This window comes from Clytia hemisphaerica, unplaced genomic scaffold (genome assembly GCF_902728285.1).
Source record: "Clytia hemisphaerica strain Z4C2 unplaced genomic scaffold, Clytia hemisphaerica genome assembly, whole genome shotgun sequence".
Lineage (NCBI taxonomy): Eukaryota > Metazoa > Cnidaria > Hydrozoa > Leptothecata > Clytiidae > Clytia > Clytia hemisphaerica.
Window position 1 is genome coordinate 1,033,060 of NW_027103680.1, and position 23,929 is coordinate 1,056,988.

General features: G+C 35.0%; 1 protein-coding gene across 1 annotated transcript; it reads right to left on the bottom strand.

The window, feature by feature from the left end:
- Nucleotides 1–7: 7 nt before the first annotated feature.
- On the bottom strand, nt 8–18,467 carry LOC136803742 (major facilitator superfamily domain-containing protein 10-like). Its single transcript, XM_067060463.1, has 11 exons — nt 17,960–18,467; nt 10,547–10,650; nt 8,881–9,039; nt 8,435–8,626; nt 7,419–7,618; nt 5,175–5,230; nt 4,721–4,773; nt 3,431–3,521; nt 2,902–2,949; nt 2,436–2,525; nt 8–329 (listed from the first exon to the last, which is right to left on the bottom strand). Exons 1-11 carry the CDS (start codon nt 18,180–18,182, stop codon nt 211–213), a joined length of 1,335 nt encoding a protein of 444 aa, XP_066916564.1. The 5' UTR covers nt 18,183–18,467; the 3' UTR covers nt 8–210.
- Nucleotides 18,468–23,929: the final 5,462 nt, after the last annotated feature.

Below are 23,929 nucleotides of genomic sequence, written 5' to 3' on the forward strand. Positions count from 1 at the left end.
CGAACAGTTTATTTTCCTTGTATTCTATTACCGAAAAGGTGAGTAAAAATGCATATATCATTCCAAAAATATAAATATATCATTTACTAAAAAAAGTTATGATGTTACAAAAATACTGAACACAGCAATGATTTAAATTATCTAGAAGTTTCTAAAAAAGATCTACGTACAATTGGATACATTGACTTTAACCACCTAACCAAAATCGAATCATTTTGACTTTTTCTCCTCTTCTGATTCCACTGATACTCTACTCAGAAGGAACAATGGTAGGATAAAAAGACCAGCGCCGATCAGATAGCAGGATACAGATCCCAAACTCCAATATACTATAAAAAGAAAGAGAAAAATAATTTTTCAATTAATTTTCTGTGCGCCCTTTCCCCAACCTCGCCCCCTGTATTCCAGGCTTGATTTGCGTTACTGACTGACGCCAAAGAATATTATCTAGCTCTATGCTATCAGTAAGCATCAAAAAGCTGATAATACGCAGGGAACGAGGTTGCCCCGCCCTAAGGTCAGTGGATAGGCCGCATAAACATGTAGTGTAGATAGGCCTTTAATTCATTCGAACGTTTTGGGCATTCGAATTACAAAATGATTCGAATGTTTTTGTTCGATTTCGATTTTGAACAAAAAATAAAATCAAAAAAAAATTTTCAGTTTCTGTTTTATTGGAAGGAGAGAGTTATTCATCAAATTTTGAAATTATGGCATCAATCACTGAAGAAAAACTGTCTCCAGATGTTGACAGAACTTTTACGAAAGAAAACCATTCAATGTCTCCTGAATCGGTAAAGGACAATATTGAAATCAAAAGTGATGCTGTTTTAGATGAAATTGCTGCCAAAGTTGATGCTTTGGATTTTAACAAAAAAAGCGACGGAGAAGATGATGATGATTTTATAACCGAAACCGAGACTGAAGTTCAAACCATTAATAGACAATCAGAAATCATTAAGAAACAAGCTGAAACTATCAATACATTGATTCAGCAATTGCGTGTCATGTTTGATGAATATAATGCTGCTTGCCAAGAGAAAGAATATTATGAAGATTTGAGTGAAGCTTTATTTCGTTACATCGAGATTTGTGAAGGTAATATCGTTATTCAAGAAGAAGTTTGTACTCAAAGTGGAGATGATGAAAATATTTCAAATCTAATCACCAAAGATCAAGATGAAACGACCACCGAAAGTGGTGATGGTGCTACGGATCCAAAACCGACCCCAGATCGAGTCGAAAAACAAGCCGAACCCACTACAACAGACCAAGACCAACCAACTGAATCTATGGCGGTTGATGATTCTGAAACAACCGCCCCACCACCACCACCACCCAAACAACGTATTTCTAACAACGAGTTAATCCGATTAAATCACATCCTATTGAAAGAATTGATCGAGTTACGGAATGAGCGTGATATGTTACGAGAAAATGTTTTCTTTTCTGGAGATGATGCCAGCGAATCTTCAGATGCGTTAACTGAAGAAGAAGATCATGCTTGTGAACATTGTTCTGAAACTGATCTATCTGCTTCTTCAATGTCAAAGAAAATAGATAATGGTGATGATGATTACGAACATAATGATGATAATGATGATATGAAGAAAATCGAAAATGAATCTGAAGAAGACACTGAGTAGAGACAATCTTTATTTTTGTCTTCTTGAATTAGAGTCTTGTTTCCACACTGGATGGAGATCTTAGACATCATCTCTACAGGGTTAACTAGGGGTTAGAATGGGGTTATACTTTCAGGCTTACGTATAGGTTATTTCAAGAAAACTGAAGGGAATCGTGTCAAATTATCTCTTAACAATGTTTATCCAGAGCTGTTTATAGTCAGCAAAATATGTTGCTATCAGTTAAAAACTGCTCTTTAGAAAGCCCATATCAACAAGCCTACGGGGTTATATCCTTATGGGATTGTCCAAATTTTAGCATATTTATGTTTAAAAAATTCATTTAAAAATGTAAATAGAATAATTTCGTATGAGTTCGTACATTCCAAATTAAATTATTTTTGAAAATTTTGATATCTTGTAAAGTAGTTAAAATTTTGATTATTCTGGAAATCTTGAAATATTTTTTGCTGAATGCAACTATTGAATTGAAATTTCGTTTTGGTCCGGTATTTTCAAACATTTCTTAAAAACGCAATAACGATAAATTAACTCGATTTTGTATTTAACAGTTTTTGCACTCCTATCTCAAGTGGTTCAAGTTAGTTGGGGGGAGGGTTTAATATAACAACCAGGGCTTGAAAATGAAGGATGGATGTCAGATTCCATTTTTCTATTCGCACATTTGACCCCTGCCTTAGTTATACCTTGAGGAAACTTTTTTTTTTCTTTGATAAATTTAAAGGCCCCCTTTAAATAGTTCAGGATTCAGGATATTCCCACGATTTCTCCTAAATATTTATAACTTACGTGTGCACGTTACGAAAGGTGCAATAGCTCTTGCCAAAGCTCCTGCAGATCGAAAGATTCCAATATTTTCACCACTATTGATATTTTCGGCTGAAAAAAAAAGACCAGAAAAGATTTGTGAAGTGATTCTGTAAAAAATTTGAGATACGTAACACATTGGGTAGAGAAACAAATTTTAGAGAAGAAGGGGACTTTACTTATTTAACCTATATTCTGGGAGTGCATTGGCCTGTTTTAGTCAAAATAAAGCTAAATTTTTGGGCAGCAAAAATACTCAAAGAGTGGTCTTATTTGGCTGAAATCTTTCAAATTTTTCCGTAGATGGGATATAGCTTTTAATTTTTAAGATAAGCTAATCCTTGTGCGTATCGCATGTATTTAGAGCTAGAAGGTGAATATTTGACACATCCTGTCATAATCAAAATTGATGCAAATAAAATACATAATTGTAATGTTATAAACTTACAGTGCTGGGAAAATAAAGCAGTCAGACATGGGACAACGGTACCAGCACCTGAAAATTGAAATGAAAAAGGAGTAGAATAAATCATACAAAGATTATTTTGTTGTCTGTCTTTCAGGGCCTTTCTATGTCCGGAAATGGGGGGGGGGTGGAAGAGCCACTAATTATTGATATGCGTCCATACGTCATTTTTCCTCTCGGTAAAACACCGAAATTTGACTCATGAGTGTTACTAAAAATAGGGTCAAATTCCGGTTTTTTCGGGTGTTTCTGATATGAAAAAGACGTAATCTTGACTTATCAAGGATGTAAGATGGGATAATATGGCGTACTTCTGGTCAAGGTAGATTTTTAATAATTTTTTTCCATTTTTGTTGGAGAGAAAATTTGAAACACTTAACAGGGTTCATATTCCAATTAGAGCCCATCGTTTTTCCTGGTTGACCATCAAGGACAGTGTCCTTTGTTTTAATTCAGCCAATCAGATGTTACATTATATATACAAAAAGGAGTAAGGGAGAGGTTTTCTTACCGAATGAGTAAAGAGCTAATGCAATATAAGTGTAGCGAACAGTGGAAGCAAATGCGATTGTTATCATTGCTGGTATCATAGCAAACATGCCCTGAAATAAATTGCAGACCCATTATTCAAAACATGCCTGAAGTACCACTGCACTTCAAGTTTGTACTTACTTTTGGCTACCATGCAGAAACCACGTTAACATGACGAGCTAATCCCGGGGGGGGGGCACTCGATTTCGAAACCACGGTATGTGCCGTGCGAAATCTGCTTTTCAAAATCGTACCCTTACAGTGCGTTCAATATGGCTAAAAAGGTACCCTTTCAATGCATTTTCTCTTGATTTACCAAACCCTTATAGTGCACTATATTTCTCAGCTGTAAATCTGTGTGAAAGAAGAAGCTTGGGAAATTTTCTGTTTCAAAGAAAAACTGAGAAAACTATTCTTGTCAGCTGTAATTATCAGTCAATAGAAACTTTTTCAAACAAACGAGAAGTAAAAACCTTTCTTTTTAACAGTTATTTTGAATTTTTTTAAATTCGACCCTTGCAGTGCAACTCAAAGAAACACACCCTTACAGTGCATTTTGGGATGCTGAAAAACGTTAAGAGGAAAGAGCTCACATTTAGAGCTAATGGGCTTTATTTTCCTTCATCTTTTATTTCTGACACCTTAATTGGCTCTTTTTTATGGCCACATTGGCGTAATTTTTTATCACTAGTCTTCCCATATACTTTAATGGGATAAAATTTTGCGGGATTAAATTTCGCAGTGTTGGGCCTATCCGCGAAATTCAAAAATTTCGCGGGGAATTAGTTCCGCGGGTGGCACTTTTGGGTGGCAATATTTTCACGATTTTGTATCTTTATACTGTCAAATCATGCATATTGGTTGTTGAAATTCACATTTTTTGCGCTTTTTTGATGCAAGTAACCATTCAAAAAGTATCTTATATGGAATATTTTGAATTTTGATTAGAAATATTTCGCGGATGAGGCCCTTCCAAATTCCATTGGGATTTAATTTCGCGGGTTTTCACGGATGACACCCAAATCCGTGAAATCTGCGAAATTTAATCCTCGCGAAAGTTTATCCCATTAAAGTAGATGATTTAGGTTGCGACACAGTGGCCAAAAACTTTGAAAATAATAAGTTGATTTTTTCCTGCAATTTTATACCATTGCTTTTAAATTAACTCAGATCTTCCCCCAAAAAATTATTAATGCCAATAAAGGTCGTTAGGGGTAATCAAAAACTGAGTATGGAAGTTTTTCTACCAGTAGAACGGCAAAGATAATACCTGAATCGCTATTTTCTTCTCATTCCTATGCTTCATTCGACGTACATAACCACCTAAATAGAAAGGTAGCAACATTCATAATACTCTTGTAGAATTTTGATCAAAGTGGGAAAAAATTTAGTTAAGAACGTATTACATTCCATTGGAAAGATATTTTTTTGAAGATTAAGAGAAACATTAATACACCCCTGTCTCACATCCTGACGGCCCAATGGGGATTAGAAATTCTTTTGTTCTCACTCTGGTAAAAAAGTCGAATGGGGATGGGTAAGGAGTGCTATTTTTTCAATTGAATTTTGAAATGGGGATAAATCAAATTCAAAATTCCAGTAGGTGAGGGTCACACCAGGTCTGTGACGCAGGAGTGTCTACAGGGTCAAAGTTTTTATAAATTCTTGCTTGAATGGAAAATGAACTTTCCTTGTAAATTCTTAGAGAGTAATAGAATATGTACCTTGTACTAGCATCATAATGATACCAGCGAACAAAAACAATTTTCCTTGTTGCATACTGTAAAATAACAAAAGGAATACGGTTATAGTTTCGAAAAATGTGAAGTGTAGTTGATACGTTACCAAGTTATACATCCCTCGATACATCCAGTCAGGGAATTTACACGCTTTTTTTATAAGAATATATTCTATAAGTATATTAGAGTGAAAATTGGCCAAATCGTTAGAATACCCTAAGAATACCCTCTAGGGTGAGTGAGTTTCACAGAGTTTGATAAGAATACAGTCATTTTGTATTTGGTTTTAACAGAAAAAACTGCTTCCTTTGTTAGACTTGAATTTAAACTTTGAGTCAAGAATGTAATTTTAGCTCAAAATGTTCATTCAAAAGTCCAAAACTCTCAAATTGATTATTTCTCATGTTTGTAAAAAAGTCAAGTCTAAAAAAGTAAGAATACGTTAAGCATATTTCTTAAGAATACTTGACCCTTATCCAAAGTACACTATTCTCATAAAATACTTTTATGGACCTACCTGGTTATGCATTTAACACATATATAATTGATATCTACGTGAGCGTGACCATTAAGCAATCATTCAGAACACAAATAGTGACGATCTATTAAAATTAGTCGTTTATTTCTTATAAAAAAAACGTTTAGAAACCAAAATTTCATGCTCTTGAAATATTCGTGAGCAAAAAACATCTATCTCATAAAAAAATTGAGTAACTTAACTAAGAACATTGATGTATGCTTATTAATAGTGATTCTTATAGATAAACATACGTATTTTTAGCCAACAAAACTTTTTTGCAAAAATCTGCTTGAGCCATCTTTTACCTATGATATGATGGTACCCTACTTTCATACAAAAAATCAGAAAAAATTAATGATCCAATTTTTAACAAAGTCCAAAAAACACCTTTTTTAGCCGTTTTTTGGCCCAAATTTGCCCAAAAACATTTTTTTTCGAAAATCGGGCTCCGTCACATTTAAGGGTTTATACCCGGGGGGGCACTGGGTTTGTGGACTGACGGTATGTGTGGGCCAAAAATTGGCTTTTAAAATTGCACCCTTACAGTGCAGCAAAAATCAGTGAAAATCATACCCTTAGAGTGCATTTTCCCCCAAATTTTCGATCCCTTTCGTGCAAAAAATGGTCAAAATTCTAGCATTTTTGGTCAAAATATCTAGATTTTTCAAGAATTTTCTGAAATTTCTACCCTTACAGTGCATCTCTAGTTTTTCCGACCCTTACAGTGCATTTTAAACATATTGGAAAAGGTACCCTTAGGACCCGCACATACCCGTCGGTCCTTTTGCCCAGCTGCCCCCCCCCCCCCCGGGGTTTATTGTTATGCATCTTTGTGCAAAAAATCATAAAGAATCAAAGAGCCAATCTCGAGAAAAGCTAATACCTAAGTAATTGATAATGTGCTTATAAATAAATATCGAATTTGGCCAGTTTTTCTATAAAAACACGCCAAGCAACCAAAATTTTATGTCTAAACACACACATTCTTCAAAAGTAAGCCCTCATGAGCAAAAAAACATCTATCTCATAAAAAAAATTGAGTAACTTAACTAAGAACATTGATGTATGCTTATTAATAGTGATTCTTATAGATAAACATGCGTTTTTTGAGCCAACAAAATATTTTTGGAAAAATCTGCTTGAGCTATCTATTACCTATAATGGTACCCTACTTTCATGCAAAAAATCAGAAAAAGTTAATGATCCAATTTTTTACAAAGTCCAAAAAACCCGTTTTTTAGCCGTTTTTTGGCCCAAATTTGCCCAAAATTTTTTTTTCGAAAATCGGGCTCCGTCACATTTGAGGGTTTATAGTTACACATCTTTGTGCAAAAATCAGAAAAAACTAATAAGCCAATCACGAGGAAAGCTAATAACGAATGAACGGACGAACGGACAAAGGTTAATTTATAGGACCTCCACCCCACCGGGGTAGGTCCAAAAAGCGTGTAGTCCAGTGGGTTCAACGTTCAAGGTGTATTTGTTTGCTAGTAAGAGGCTTTTCGAGTCACCATCACAACTGAATAAAATCAAACACTTTTATCTGACTGCCAAGGTCGCGAGAATCCCAAACTCGAACCTAGTCCCTTAGTTCGCTTTTTATGATAAAGGTTGTATAACGTTCATCAGTAAAAAAGTAGCGTAAGTGACTCTTGGCACAAGATTTCGAAAATCTAGAAATATCGAACATAAAAATATCTTACTATTACCTTGTAAAGTTGAATCGTTCATGCGTCACAAAAGTTAGCGTAAATTCAAGACCAGAAAATATCAGTAGATAAATGAAATTGATGATCGTGAATTGATGTAAAGTTTTGGAAGATTTGCCACTTGATTTTCCTCCCCATAATAGCGATATTGGATTTGTGTATGACCAGATTTTGGATATCAAGGCTTTCACATCGAATTCCTAGAATGAAAGTATGAATATCAAAAAATATTCATATAAACCTCCTGCTTATCCTAAAACTCGAACCAGGCCCCTTAGTACGCGATTTTTATTCATTCTAAGTAGCGCTCACGATTGTAATCACGTTGTAAATTTTAAAAGTGGTTTAAGTGGCTCTGGGTATGAGATAAATCTATCACGTCCTAACTATGAACTTATGATAGTCCTTGACTAAAGGAGGGCGACTTGCAAAGGTTACCTATTTTTCACTATTTTTCACTTATATGATTGTGAGAGCTCCCTGGTACAAAGATTACGTTACAAGGATATTCTAACAAGCCAAAGGCTTTAAGGACAATCAGGAGGCCCTGGGTGCACTCAAGATAAACAATCTACCATACGTGCAGCCCTTAAGGGTCCCTTTTCCAAGCTTTCCAAAGTCCCAAAGTGCACTGTAAGGGTCGAAATGAGCAATGATGAGAAAGATTGCGCTCTAAAGGTGTAAAATTTTGAAAATCTGACCATACCTTATCGGGGAAAACTTCGTTGGGGAAAATTTTCGTCGGGAAAAATTTTCATCGGGGAAAAATATTCGTCACTTGCTGGTAGTTGGTAAACGCATTAAGGCCGGGGAAAATTTTCGTCGGGGAAAAATATTCGTCAATTGGCCAAAATTTTGTCACTTTTCCCTGATGAAGTTTTCCCCGATAAATTTTGCCTAAAAATGGACAAAAATATTCAAGAAAGATTTTTCGCCAAATTTACTCAAATTTGGCTAAATTTTCTCTGCACTGTAAGGGTTCGATTTCAAAGTTCTAATTTTAAACCACCTTGTACCTTTTTTTCACCTATTGTCTCGTCCAATAAAAACACAGTAGCTAATAATGCAACCAGCTGTATCACCATGGCAACTTGAGCTGGTAAAGCGAACGCATGTGTTAGCGTATCAACTTTGGCTTTCGATACGAAGTAAGCTCCTATCATCGGGCCGGTGATGAAGCCAAGTGAAAATCCGAGACCAATAAAAGCCTAGAAAGAAAAGAAGGATCTCAAACTCTGTTTGGTAATAGCTTAGGTATTTGAAGGATATGCTGGTGGTCATAAGATTAAGGCATAAGATTTTTGGAACTTTACGAAAAAGATATCGAGGATAAGTTAAAGAAAGTAAAAGAAATAGGGAAAATTGTAATTATCAGAAAGATAATAGATATAATTTTCAGAAAGAGTTTGAAAACTTTAAAACTGAACCATGTAAATTTACATGACAATTCAACAATACTTACCATTCCTTTGCCACGATTTTCTTTATTAGTGACGTCAGACATCATTGTAGTTGCTATGGTAACTGAACCTTTCAGTAAGCCGCCAACGATACGAGATACCAAGAATAGGGTAAACGTCTCAGATTTCCACCAAATAAAATATGAAGTCAATGTACCCAACTTAAAAGAGAGATATAAGAAAAAAGTAGATTGAATTTCTCGGAACCTTACCCTTAAGAATCAAACCCCGGGGGGGGCAGCTGGGCAAAAGGGCCGACGGGTATGTGCCTCAGGCAAATTAAGGCCTGTCCAGATTTTTCAAACTTACCTCAATTTTTTATCACCGTTTCCACTTATCATAGCATATCACTTCATATATCGAAAGAGGCGTATTGGAGTGTAGATCACTGGAATTGCTGTGCCATAATTAATTTTTTCACCCAAAAAAAGATATTAGACAAAAACCAAAAAATGCTGACGTCAGCAAAACTTGTTTTTTGAATAACTCCAGTTTGGCTTATGGTATATTCATGAAATTTGGACAAAAGTTGCATATCAATAATAGGAACATTTTTGCATAATTTTTTTTTGCAAATTTTGCTGACGTCAGCAGAAATCAGCAAAATACGAAATTTTGCAATTAAGTGCTGACGTCAGCAACATTTCAAAATGATCCTTTTAATAGTGTGCAACTTTGGTCCAAATTTCATGTTTTTACCATAAGCCAAACTGGAGTTATTCAAAAAACAAGTTTTGCTGACGTCAGCATTTTTTGGTTTTTGTCTAATATCTTTTTTTGGGTGAAAAAATTAATTATGGCACAGCTATTCCAGTGATCTACACTCCAATAGGCTTCTTTCGATGTATGAAGTGATATGCTATGACAAGTGGAAACGGTGATAAAAAATTATGGTAAATTTGGACGTGCCTTAATTTGCCTGAGCGGTTCCTAAGGGTGCCTTTTCCAGCATGTTTAAAGATGCACTGTAAAGGCAGAAATTTCAGAAAATTCTTGAAAAATCTAGATATTTTGACCAAAGATTTTTTGCACGAAAGGGATCAAAAATTTGAGGGAAAATGTACTCTAAGGGTATGATTTTCACTGATTTTTGCTTCACTGTAAGGGTGCAATTTTAACCGTCAGTCAACAAACCCATTGCCCCCACCCCCCGGAATCAAACTCAGATCCAGTCCCTTAGTTAATTTTCGTTCCGGGAGCACACCCGTAGCCCCGGTGTAATTTTTTCCAACAGCGCGGAATAAAGATTCCTATTGAAATCCCAATTGGGTTGGAAATTTTATTGTTTCAAGGCATTCCAAGCTCCAAAAAAACAGATTCAATATGCTGGGGATGGTTTTAGCAATTTTTTCAATACCGGGTCTGTGTTACAGGGATGTCAGAGCCACTACCACCACGTTTTTTATTATTTCTTGTGGATTTTGGTATACAATCGTACAACCATTTGTGATAGAAAAGCCAAACAAGAGCAAAGCTCAAACCCAGTCCCTTGGCTCACTTTTTATGATTCTGATAGCGCCCGCGAAAGATTGTACGATTGTATATCAATGTCCATGCTCAGTAAAATCAAAAAATGTTACAAGGGGCTCTGGGTACGAGATTACCTTAGAGTTAGAATAACAATAAAACCCTTTGTCATGTATTCAAAAATAAAAATGAAAATCATACCATACTAAAGACGAGAACTTTTTTTCTTCCCAAGACGTCTGACAAAAATCCGATAGTTGGACTACATATGAACTGAAGCAGGGAAAATATTGACCCCAAAATTCCTAGAAAGAAAAAGAGTTGTAAAGTTACAACAGACTTAATCAATAGAAATCTTTTTCCGAACGAAAAATCCGCACTGTTGTAGATTTTAGTTTCCCAGTTTAGGTTTTGAGGTTGATATCTCGGGGCTTTTAAAGTATTCTACCTCTTTTATCAATAAACCTGCTTATGGTATCTATGGTTAAAAATTTGAGTTATATCAAGTAACGTCATTCATTATCGTTGTAAAACGAGCTTCGAGAATTTTTTCAATGAACAGGGTAGGAGCACTCCTGTCTTACAGCCCCGGTGAACCTTTTTTTCTACAGCGGGGATAAAAATTTCGATTGAAATCTCAATGAGGATAAAAATTATATTGAACAGGATGTGACCAACAATTTTGTATTTCTCTTATATTAATGATATATTTCGAGATTTGATTCTCATCTTCAGATTAATATCTAAAAAGAAAAATATAAAAACAGTTTTAAAAACAGTAAAAAATCCAAAACATGTACATCTTCGTAAAAAAAACCTCCTCATACAACACTCGTCTCATAATAAATGTCTACTGTAAAAAATAAAATCGGAAAAAATCAAAAATTGAAAAAAATCAGTAAAGCGTAACGAAATAATTAAAAACATTTTATTAGAAAAAGGACCATTAAATTTTTATAACTAGTGCTCGGCTTTTGTATTCATCCTTTTTGTTTAGTTCAGGTTTGAGATCTTTAATGAATAATGCCTCAAGAGTCATTAAATGTTGTTCATTTTTTGTCGACATGCCAATGATAGAGAAATTATCGATTGAAATCTCTCTATTACAACTAAGAAAATGTTTTCCCACTGGACTTCTGGAATGCTCTTTCGAACGCGTAATTAGATGCCGAACGGTTTGGCCGACATAGCGCGAGTTACATCGCGGACATTTAACAAGGTACACTACGCTGCTTCTAAGAGGCTTTTCAATTTGTGGCTTTAATGATTGTAAAACAGAAAAAATTATATTGTTCCAAGGTTAAAAAATCCATTGGGGATGGTTTTGGAGTGCAATTTCTAAACAATATGAAACGTGAGTATCACAGGTCGAATATTTTCTCAATAAATACATGGACTACTCAGAGTAAAATTTTAAATGGGGATGAAATCAAAGCCCAGGGGGCTACTCGATTTCGAAACGACGGTGTTTGCCACGCAAAATCAGATTTTCAAAATCGTTTTCGAGAGCTGTCGGCCTTTTTATTAGGTCATAAGCCTCAGAATTTTGACCATCCTCAACGTGTTCGCCGTAACGAAAACTGTCAAAAAAGTTTTGACAGATCGAACACTAGCGGTCTCTTTGATCTCCACGAGCCCAAAAAAGAGGTCAAAAAAGGGCTTAAATTTAGGTCATGAGCCTCATGTCTAAAATTTTACAGGTGATAAGTACAACCGTTAAGGACAATGAAAATCGAAAATCTAACCAAAAAATCCGGTTTCTTGACCTGGTCAGATGCCCAAAAAAAGAGGTCAAAAAAGGGCCTAAAATTAGGTCATGAGCCTCATGGCTGAAATTTTACAGGTGATAAGTACAACCCTTAGGGATAATGAAAATCGAAAATCTAAACAAAAAATCCGGTTCCTTGACCTGGTCAGATGCCCCTGAAGTTGAACAATTTGAGAATTTTCGGGGGGTCGAAAATGACCCCCCTCTTAGACGAAACTTTCTATAGCGTTTGATCTACTCAATATTTAGCGATGAAATTTGGACAGTGTGTCAATAACATCCAATTACACTTTGTGGGAAATTTATGTCATCATTTGATGACGTCATTGTGTCGTAATGACGTCATCAGTTACTCAAAATGGCCAAAATTTTAGACTTTTCTTACTTTTTACTCATTTGAATTCAATTTTTTTATATATCTGATGCTCCCTTTTTCATTCTCCAGTGTGTCCATAACATCCAATTACACTTTGGGGAAAATTTATGTCATTTTTTATGACGTCATTGTGTCGTAATGACGTCATCAGTTGCTCAAAATGGCCAAAAGGGGAGTCATTTTAAGTTCGTCTTAATTTTTACTCATTTTTTCATAACAGATACCACTTTTTCATTCTCAAGTGTGTCGATAACATCTAATTACACTTTGTGGGCAATTAATGTCATTATTTGATAACATCATTGTGTCGTAATTACGTCATCAATTGCTCAAAATGGCCAAAATCTTTAGTTTTTCTTACTTTTTACTCATTCTAATTCAATTTTTCTAGATGCTCCTTTTCATTCTCCAGTGTGTCCATAACATCCAATTACACTTTGGGGAAAATTTATGTCATTTTTTATGACGTCATTGTGTTAATTTGACGTCATCAGTTGCTCATCAGTCGCTCATCAGTTGCTCCAAATGGCCAAAAGGGGACTCACTTTTAAGTTGTTCTTACTTTTACCCCTTTTTCATTCTCCTGTTATCTCATTGGGCTTGTAAAAAATAGCCTGTTTGAAAGACGAAGTGGTGCTCTGGGTTTCCTCTTACACGCCAGACGAGTTTTGAATCAGTGATTCAGTATTTTCTTTTCTCTTACCTGTTTCTTTTCTTTGATATTGAATCTTCCCTTATGCAGAACCTCTACTTAAGTGAAGAAATCTTTGCAGAATTAAATTTCGCGGTTTTTGACAAATCCACGTTATTAAATTCCGCCGAACACTAATATCCTCAAGATTTAAAAATCACCTCTAAAATTGGTCTTTTAACGAGAAAATAGGCCATATTGTAAACAAAAATTATCTTAACCGTGAAATTAAATTACGCGAAAATTCCGAATTTTGAGCTGTGAACCGCGAAATTAAATTCCGTGAAAATTCCTTTCCATGAAGATTTCTCCACTTAAGGTAAATAAAGGGAGCATCTTTCATTTTATAATGATTCCTCATTACGAGTCGTTTTGAAAATGAGACTAGGATTGGTGTGATATATCTCTGGGTTACAGCATTTTCAAGTCATCGTGGAGTAACTAATGGAGTGACTCTAAATTTACGGATCCCACAACATTTTACCCAATGCCTAACTAGAGTATATAGCTTTTTAATTATAGACGTACGCCAATCTATGAGTTGATATCATTGCGCTGATTATGCCGTAAATGACGCCAAAATTTGTGAAAATCACAAATAAGGCTAAAAGAAAATCATCAAATCGAGGATTTATAGTAAAATTACATTGAAACTGCTGTTTTAGTTAAGTTATATGGATTTGGAGAGACAAATTGGACAAATTTGACCAGTACGCAGGGTTTCCAGAGGAACTAATTATTAAGGGCTCTGACCATAGTGAATTTTTCATAATTGCCGTGTTTAAATTGTGTTTTATGACTGATGTAACCAACAAAACTATAGCATGTTATACACTTTCTGTTAGACAAACTATTCCTGAATCTGAAAATTCAAAAATTGCATTGAAAATTTTTGATGAGGAAGAAAATGAAGACTTTTGCGAGGAAGAGTATTTCAACTTTGAAGAGCTTAGTTTCGGCGAAGAAAAAACATTTTGAACAATTTTTCGTAGTAGATGGTGTATCTTTTACCGAACAATAAAAATTTTTGCGGAAAATTTTTGTAAATGCTTCTTTGTCTCTAAATCTTCAAAATAGTGGTTTTTCATCAATTTTTCATCTGGATTTGGCTTAAAAAAACAGTCATAACTTTTGACACATCTTTTTAGAAAAATTTTCCGCAAAATTTAAAATAGTTCAATTCTTTGCGGACAGTGTAAAGAAATTTTGAAACAAAAAAGTTAATTACCCATTAAAACTAAGCACTTTTTGTAAAAGAGGGTGATGCAACATATTATCAACATCTTTTTAAAGTTCATAACGTCATTTTTGGACCTACCTCCGGGTACCCCGGTGGAGGTCCTTTAAATTAACCCATGTCCGTTCGTCTGTTCGTCCGTCCGTCCGTTCGTTCGTCTGTTGCCAGCTTTTCTCGGGATTGGCTTTTTGTTCAAAGATGCGTATTAACAATGCCCAAAACATGGTCGAGTCCGATTTTAAAAGAAAAAAATTTTCCGACCGAAAATGCCGGAAATATGCCGGAAATCGCCGTTTTTCTGGATTTTCATTGAACTTTTTCCTTATAATTGGTCGTATTTTCATTCAAAAACATTATTAATAGCAATGCCCACCATCAAGCATGTTTCAATGTTCAATAAAATTGACTTTTGAAGCCGGAACTATTCAAAATTCTTGAATTTCTCGAGCTGTACTTTATATTTTTTTATGAAATTTTGCACACTGATGCAAAATGACAATACTTAAAATGTGACGGAGCCCGATTTTCGAAAAACATTTTTTTCCGGCCGAAAATGCCGGAAATATGCCGGAAAAACCAGTTTTTTGACATTTTCCCGAATTTTCATCCTAATTTTTCTCTGATTTTTTGCAGAATGATGCGTATTCGCAATGCTCAAAACATGACCGAGTTCGATTTTTGAGAAAATGTTTTTCCGGCGAAAAAAGCCGGAAATTTCCGTTTTTGCAGATTTTCATTGGATTTTTTCATGTCTTTGTTTTTTTGCAAACAAAAGCATCATTTATAAGAATTTCCACGATTAAGCATGGTTCAATTTTCAATGAAACTGATTTTGGTACAGGAACTAAATATCGCCAGAACAGCCGAGAATCGTCGGATTCCATGAATTTCTTGAGTTGTTCTCGTATTATTCTGCATTTTCATACTATTGTTCTCATTTTTCAATTGTCTTATTAGGTCAATCTTTTAGGTAGGTCCATTCAGCATGTAGCTTGTTGCTATTAAATTCTTAATTACTCTTAAGGGATTCGATTAAAAAGCAATTTATAAAGGCAATTCCCACCCATGAGATTTCTTACTCGCCCTTCGGGCCTCGAATTGAAGTAAATTAAAGCCATCTTAATTTAGATCACTTATTAACAACAGACGTTGGTACAATCGTGAGCGCTATCAGAATCACAAAAAAGCGGGCTAAGGGAATGGCTCCGAGTCTGATATTTCAATTTTCGAAGTCTAATTTTCAGCTGAGCTTACGGTAACTTGTAGGTAAATTACTGTGCACATCATAATAAATTTTTTCATTGTACGACTAAGATTTACAGATACCTCAATGATAAGAAGCTCTCACGATCATAGGTCTTAACCCGTGAAACTCTGAAACTTTAATTGATGATCTGTTCCGTAAAGTAACCGTATCTAACGATACAAACAACCTGTTCTTTACAATTTCAAAGATTTCAGGAGAATGGAAAAGATAAAATATGTAAAAGTAAGAAAAACTTAAAAGGGGTCCCCATTTTGGCTATTTTGAGCAACTGATGATGTCATTACGACACAATGACGTCATGAAAAGTGGAATCCGATGTTATGGACACACTGGAGAATGAAAAAGTGGTATCTGTTATGAAAAAATGAGTAAAAAGTAAGATGAACTTAAAATGACTCCCCTTTTGGCCATTTTGAGCAACTGATGAGCAGCTAATGACGTCGTTACGACACAATGACGTCATCGAAAATGACATAAATTTTCCCCAAAGTGTAATTGGATGTTATGGACACACTGGAGAATGAAAAAGGGAGCATCTGATATATAAAAAAATTGAATTAAAACGAGTAAAAAAATTGAATTAAAACGAGTAAAAAGTAAGAAAAACTAAAGATTTAGGACATTTTGAGCAACAGATGACGTCATTAAGACACAATGACGTCATGAAATAATGACAAAAATTTTCCCCAAAGTGGAATCGGATGTTATGGACACACTGGAGAATGAAAAAGTGGTATCTGTTATGAAAAAATGAGTAAAAAGTAAGATGAACTTAAAATGACTCCCCTTTTGGCCATTTTGAGCAACTGATGAGCAGCCGATGACGTCATTACGACACAATGACGTCATAAAAAATGACATAAATTTTCCCCAAAGTGTAATTGGATGTTATGGACACACTGGAGAATGAAAAAGGGAGCATCAGATATATAAAAAAATTGAATTCAAATGAGTAAAAAGTAAGAAAAGTCTAAAATTTTGGCCATTTTGAGTAACTGATGACGTCATTACGACACAATGACGTCATCAAATGATGACATAAATTTCCCACAAAGTGTAATTGGATGTTATTGACACACTGTCCAAATTTCATCGCTAAATATTGAGTAGATCAAACGCTATAGAAAGTTTCGTCTAAGAGGGGGGTCATTTTCGACCCCCCGAAAATTCTCAAATTGTTCAACTTCAGGGGCATCTGACCAGATCAAGAAACCGGATTTTTTGGTTAGATTTTCGATTTTCATTGTCCTTAAGGGTTGTAATTATCACCTGTAAAATTTTAGACATGAGGCTCATGACCTAAATTTAAGCCCTTTTTTGACCTCTTTTTTGGGCTCGTGGAGATCAAAGAGACCGCTAGTGTTCGATCTGACAAAACTTTTTTGACAGTTTTCGATACGGCGAACACCACGTTGAGGATGGTCAAAATTCTGAGGCTTATGACCTAATAAAAAGGCCGACAGCTCTCGAACTAAGAAGCTTGGGAAATTTTCTGTTTCAAAGAAAAACTGAGAAAACTATTCTCATCAGCTGCAATTATCAGACAATAGAAACTTTTTCAAACAAACGAGAAGTAAAAACCTTTCTTTTTAACAATTATTTTGAATTCGACCCTTGCAGTGCAATCTCACAGAAACACACTTTTACAGTGCATTTTGGGATCCTGAAAAACTGAACAACCCCACCCTTAAGTGCAGCACATGACGTAGGCCAGATCATATGAGTGCCCCCCCCCCGGAATCATAAAGTCAATTTCTCAGTGGGGCTGAAATTCCAGGGTATTTTTCCCACCGGGACGAAAGTTTTGCCAAATTTTCCAGTGGAGCTGGGGCCCCAGCCATAGCAACATTTAAAGGGTGGTGAGCATTGCTTGTGACGAAATTTTGAAAAGGTCTAGTAAAATGGCGTCAAATACTACACCCTCTTCTCACCAGACCCACTGGGAACCCTTCCCACTGGAAACATTAGCCAAAATATTGTCCCTAGTGGAAAATTATACTTTGTCCCCGCTGAAAATAATCAGATAAGCCTATCCTCACTGCACAATATTATGCTAACCTTTCAATATCCCCACTGAATGAAAAAGTCAACAATGGAATTTAAATCCCCAGTCATAGAAATAAGAAAGCATTAATCCCCAATGAGTTTCAGTCTGTTATTTTTACCCCCACTGGCTGAAAAAAAAAGAAAAAATCCTATTGGGTCCGTGAGAAGGTCGTGTAACACTGAAACTGAGATAAATAAACGTATACCGAAAATGCGGGATGTAACTTACCTCCTACAAGAACATTATTGTATCTTCGTCGATCAGGCATTCCCAAAGTTGTTTTAAACCATTCCATACAATCGTGAATTTGTCGTAAAGATCCATCTTTTGTTGTCGATGTTTGTTCTTTATTGTCGTAAAATTCGATGATTGACGGAAAAAGCGGTAAAATGATCGTAAACGCAATCAAATCCAAATACAGGATCATAAATATCACGTAAATACTTTTCATGTTTAAGTTTGTTATATTTTTACATACAATTTATATTCATTCAAATCTTTCACAAAGTTTTTGATCTATTTTGTAACCAAAAAAACTGGTTTTATAAATCCTCCGATGAACCGTTGTCAATATCCAATTAAATTGTGTTCAACTGCAAAAGACATTACATTACATCTACTCTAAAATGAAGGATTTTCTTTTTATTTATTTTCTATAATGATGATGAGGCAAAACCAATTAATACCATGCTCCTTTCTCTGCTAATTTATTTAATTTCTCTCTAATTGTACTTCTAGTATTAGTAAACATAAGCCACAAAGCGAAAGCATTTATCGTGCAAACAACCTAATAGCAATGGTAATATTTATGGAGCTTACCATTTTCATTTGTTAATACACGTTTTTTTTATAAGAACATTTTTGAAGCCTTCGGATGTTGTTAACTTTTTGAGTTTTAAGCCTAAAAATGTTCTTATTTTCACCATTTTTTGAAAAATGTTGTCTATTTTCCTAAGAAATTGGGTGTTTTAAAGTCCCCCAAAGCCCTAAAATGTTCTTAACTTGTTCTTAAGATTTTGGCCTTCGAAGCCTTATGTTCTTACTTATATAGTTTGTTCTTAGAAAAAACGTGTCTGCTATCTCGAGTTTTCAAAAATTACATATTTAGACAAAAAACACGAGGTGAAATTCAAATGAAAGTAAAGATGGTTTTGCAGCGGAGAGAAGTTGATTTGTACTTGTCAGATTCAAATTCTTAGCGATATAAAGTTGGTATATATCATTCCTCTGTATATATATATAAGGAAAGTTTGTAAGCTTTTATTGACACTGGGTCACTGCAGTTTTATAGTGTTTTAGTCTGTTTGTTTGATTCTTTGTTCTATGAAATGTTGACACCTGACTAAACAAAACTCTTGAAATTTCTTTGAATATTTGTTCAATAAATCAGTATCTAATTAGCACTGTAATATTTATAGAGTTTTTTTTCAATATAGGTACAATTTCTCTCCCAAGTTCCCTTCTAAGTCAATAAGATCGGAGGGATTCGGGTCAAACATCGAATCGAAAAGCCGAAAAGGTGGGTGGTTTGGACAACTTTTCAGGAATTTATCCCGAAATCAACAATCTTGTACCTAGAGCCACTTGCACCACTTTTTGAGTTTCCTTCGTCGTTAGAACAATTGTCTTTCCTTTTTTGGTATAATGGTTTTTATTACGGCCCTAGCGAAAATTCGATGGACCAAGTTTAAAAACTCCTTCCGAATTGAAATATTCGAATAAATTTATCAATTACACGTTTTTTTTTATAAGGAACATGTTTATAAGGAACTCGAGGCTGAAAATGGTTCAAAAAATAAGGAATTGTTAAATAACTGCTCAGGCTGAGAATAAGTGGATTTGAAAATAATGTACCTTATCTGGACTAGTTTGACCAAATTTTGATCTTTCAAGGGGCAAAAAGTTCAAAATTTCCTATGTAGTAAGGAACTCGATAAGGAACTTTGGAGACTGAAATGCTCTGCAAAAATAAGGAACTCCAGGCTCAGAGCAAAGTTAAGGTTCCTTATAAAAAAAAAACGTGTAACCCAAAAACGACTTTCTCTAAATTGCTAAAAACGAGGATTTAACCAAAATTTTCAATATGTTTTGACCAAGATTGTTATTATCAACAGAAGGACTTATTGAAATAAAGCTAAGTTCACTGGGAAGAAGAGTTCTCGTTGAAAGTTTCGACAATAGATTTTTCAAACTCACTTACAAGAGGAGCATCGCAGCTCGATTTAGGGAGTCAATATTTCCTGGTGGACAACTTCTGGCTAAGAACACCACTTCAAATATTCATCAAATCATTATCGTATAGTATAAACACAAACCATTTCTAGATCAAAAATCATATTCCAATGTTCAAAATGACATATAGCTTCCTCTCTCGACAACAATTATGTCAAAAATCACATTTAACATTTAATAAGATTTGCTTTTAACTATGACAAAAACCTTTTAAATAAGCTATTTTCATTACTGTTATATTATAAGTGTCAAATTTCATTACTTTTTAAAACGAGGTATTATTAGTATAAATGACAGTCAAATGGCAGCCTTATGTTGTGATACAACTGTATGTAGGATGCTTGTGCCTGTGGTTCGTTTGAGGGCAAGCCCCTGGGGGGAGGGCACTCGATCTGAAAACGACCATACATTCGGCCCAAAATTTGGCTTCTAAAATCGGACTCTTACAGTGCAGTGAATTTCCATGAAAAATCATACCCATCAGTGCACTTTTTCAAAATTTCTCAATATTCAAAGAAAATGTGGAATTTTTCCTCCAAAATTGACCAATTTTGTGCCCATTTTACCAAAATATTGGCCTTTTATCACAATTTCCTACCCTTACAGTGCAGTTTTGTAATTTCCTACCCTTACAGTGCACTAGCTGAACTATGAAAAACCTACCCTTAAGGACCGAACGTCTAGTAGGTCATTTAGCTTGGGTGCCCCCCCCCCCCCGGGGGCGAGCCCCCCTAATCTAAATTGCTAATCAATTTGATTGTGTCACCACACTTACGCCACAAATTTTCTCAATTATCTTTTGACGTCTATCAGCAGCCAGCAGGGGCTAAAAGTTTTCCTCATAATTCTAGGGAATTATCTTTTACGATACAGTCAATTCTCTCTAATTCGAACACCTCTATTCTTTGAATCTTTCTCTCTGTAGTTTGAACCCAATTCGGAGAAGACTTTTGGTCATTTGAAAATCGAATCAGAGGTAACGAAAAATGTCTTTCTCAATCTTAAACTGCCACAAAAGGGTTAAAACCTTGGTGCCGCTAAAGAAATGCAAAAACCTTGTTCCCGCGTATATCCCATACCCATACGCTTAATGCACGTTACTGTTTAACGCTAGATGACGGCGACATCTGTATCAAAATAACCGTTACCGTTAAATACGCTGCGAACGGAGTCGATAAAATGCTACTTATATACATAGTTTTAGTTTTACCTGTCAACTTAGTAATATCTTATATCCCGCCTTTTCATCAAACCAACATGCCCATCCGTAATTTTTATGTAGTTCGAATTGACCAAAACGTGATTCCTAGCAAAGATGCATATCTATATATTTAATCAATTTGTTCCTTGCGAAAAATACCACATTCGTCTATATGACTTTTATTGAATGCGAGATTCATCTTTATTATTGAAAGATTATCACACACCACACATCGAAATTTATTCTTTCGCTATCAATAATTCAAAATAGATAACAATTCCGTGTCGTCTAGAGAAATACCTCTTATCAATATTAAAGTTCGTTCCTTTTATAATACGATAAAATCGTAAGTTTCGATACTGACAAAGACAATGCGGTATTTCTTTCGCCCCCGTATTGCGTGCTTTTATGACTTTCTATTTCGTTGTTTCGTTATCAGATTTCAAGACATAAAAGCACTTTTTAGTCATTTGGTAAGAAATTTTTGACATTAATGGAAAACTGGAAAAAATGACGCTGCTGACATGGACAAGCGAAATTAGATCATTATCGACCGCCGGAGGCGGTTTCTTTCATCGACCGCGGAGCGGTGTATTCAGAGACGTTTGTATGGTGAAAAATCTCGCATCTTTGCGCGCGGTAATCCGTTCTCTAAAGTCATGGAAAGCTGACGAAATCAACAATCTCGTTTCTCTATCTTTGAAGTCTCTGAATAACACTCGCTCGGAAAAAGTAATTATCTTCCTTAGATTTTTGTATTTGCAAAGTATTACGGAGATAAAACAGTTTTAAAGGAAAAAGTACAATATACTCCATAGTCTTTCGACCCGACTGTACAAATTCATAAATTTCATAAGATTTAACCGCGGTCGCCTCAGTGTGTTACACTGTGACCTAGTAGTGGTACGCTAATCTCGTTTTGCCTTGGCTCGTTACTTTGTCTACCATTTACTATCGGTTTTTTTAACTAGATTACCCAGGTGTTTCTCTTTTTTTTGCTTGAATGTCTTTTATTCGGAATTGAATAATCGAGACAAGAAAAATGACTATATTGTAATCTGTTTTCAATGAATAATCTAAAATGTACTGCAGATGACATGTAAGCGTTAATAATGTGCGCGCGCTCTTTTGCGAGCGTGATGCGTGATGGAAGGCGGTCGTTTCAGTGTGGTTTACATCCACACTGTGACCTAGTTCAGCTTCAGGGGCAGGGGAATATTGGTATCTGAAAACTGAAAGTAATATAAATTCCAATTTCTTTGCTACTATGTTGGAGTCAAAATAGCTTTTGTTGTTTCCTAGGTTTTTCTTACTAAAGTCTTTTCTATTATTGTTGTATTTATTTATTCTTAGTAAGTTAAACCACGAACATGAAAACAAACCAGCGTCGATAAACTCAAAATAGTAGGCGGGAAAGAGATAAAGCAGAGAAAGCTTGATGGTTGGCTTGGAGAAGTGGATAAAAATGTCTAAATGAGGAAGTAAATCTTTTACATAGAAAGCTTCATTACATATTAATTTTCAGCTTATAGGAGGTTTGCATACAACCACTTAGTAGAATAAATTAGAGTGTTCTGTCTTTTCCCTTTTCTTTTTCCTTTTAATTTTTTTTAATCAAAATAAAAAAAGGGAGGGTGGGAGGGAGTTCTTTATGATTCATCTTTTTAGCTAGCTAACAAATTAAAGTTAAAACATGGGACGTTTTAGAGATGAGCAAACAAACTCAAATTGAAATCTATGAATCTATGATAGTACAGGTTTGATCACACTACTGTTCTCCTGATTCTGATTTAAATGATTTTAATATTTTTTAATTAATCCATATAATCTTTGGTTTTGGCTTTTGTGGTTTTGGAATATATCCTACTGTCCTAGTCAAATTTACAATACACCATATGATTGTATTTTATGAAATGCCTTTTTAATGGTATGAATATTACAGACTTGATTTGCATTTGCCATTCCTGTATGTCCTATATGGTTAAGTCTCAGCAGGAAACACACCTAAGTCTGTTGTGTCAAAAAGGTGTGCAGTGTTTTTATTTTAGGCCATAACACGGTCCAACTGGTTGGCATATGATGAAAACTTTGGGTAGTATTAAGCTTTTAATTGATGTAAAAATCATTTTCTAAGCACCACCAATCAAAAGTACAAATTCTCTTTTTCCTTTTTCTTCATTACCGTAAGATGGTCTAAATAAATGTCAACATCCCTCTTCTAATTTCTTTAGAGATAGGAATGACAAGAAGGTCAGAATCACTGATAGATTTTTTCCCCTCTGATTGCTAAGGAAAAAAATATTTCTATCAGCGGGTCTGACCTTCCTATTATTCCTACATTAAAAGAATAAATTTTGGCGGGAATTTAATTTGGCGGATAGACGAAAAAGTTTTGTCAGAGGGAATCTAATTTGGTGGTCAACTTGGAAAATTAAATTTGGCACTAGACTTTACCGTAACTTGGTCGAATGTCGACTTCCCTTCTCTAATTCCGACACCCTCTTTATCAGCTGAAATTGATAGAATAGGTTGCAACTATTTTCTTTGCTCAGTGGTCAGAGAGGAATAATCTTTTTTCAATCAGCAATTCAAGCTTTCATATTATTCCTGTCTCTAATGAAGGGTGTGGGAATTAGACGAGGGATGTTGAAGTTAGACCAACTTACGGTAGTTGATCACTTCTATTTTTTTGTTTTGCCAGGTTTCTGCTACCACATTGTATACAATTTTTATTTTGCTAACAATATCTTTTTTTTCCTTTTCAG

Coding starts and splice junctions, on each gene's coding strand:
- LOC136803742 (XM_067060463.1), bottom strand. CDS start 18,182: ATGAAAAGTATTTACGTGATATTTATGATCCTGTATTTGGATTTGATT. Junction 10,651..17,959: donor CAATAATGTTCTTGTAGGAG/GTAAGTTACATC, acceptor TTTTCTTTCTAG/GAATTTTGGGGTCAATATTT. Junction 7,619..8,434: donor AGACAATAGGTGAAAAAAAG/GTACAAGGTGGT, acceptor CTTTCATTCTAG/GAATTCGATGTGAAAGCCTT.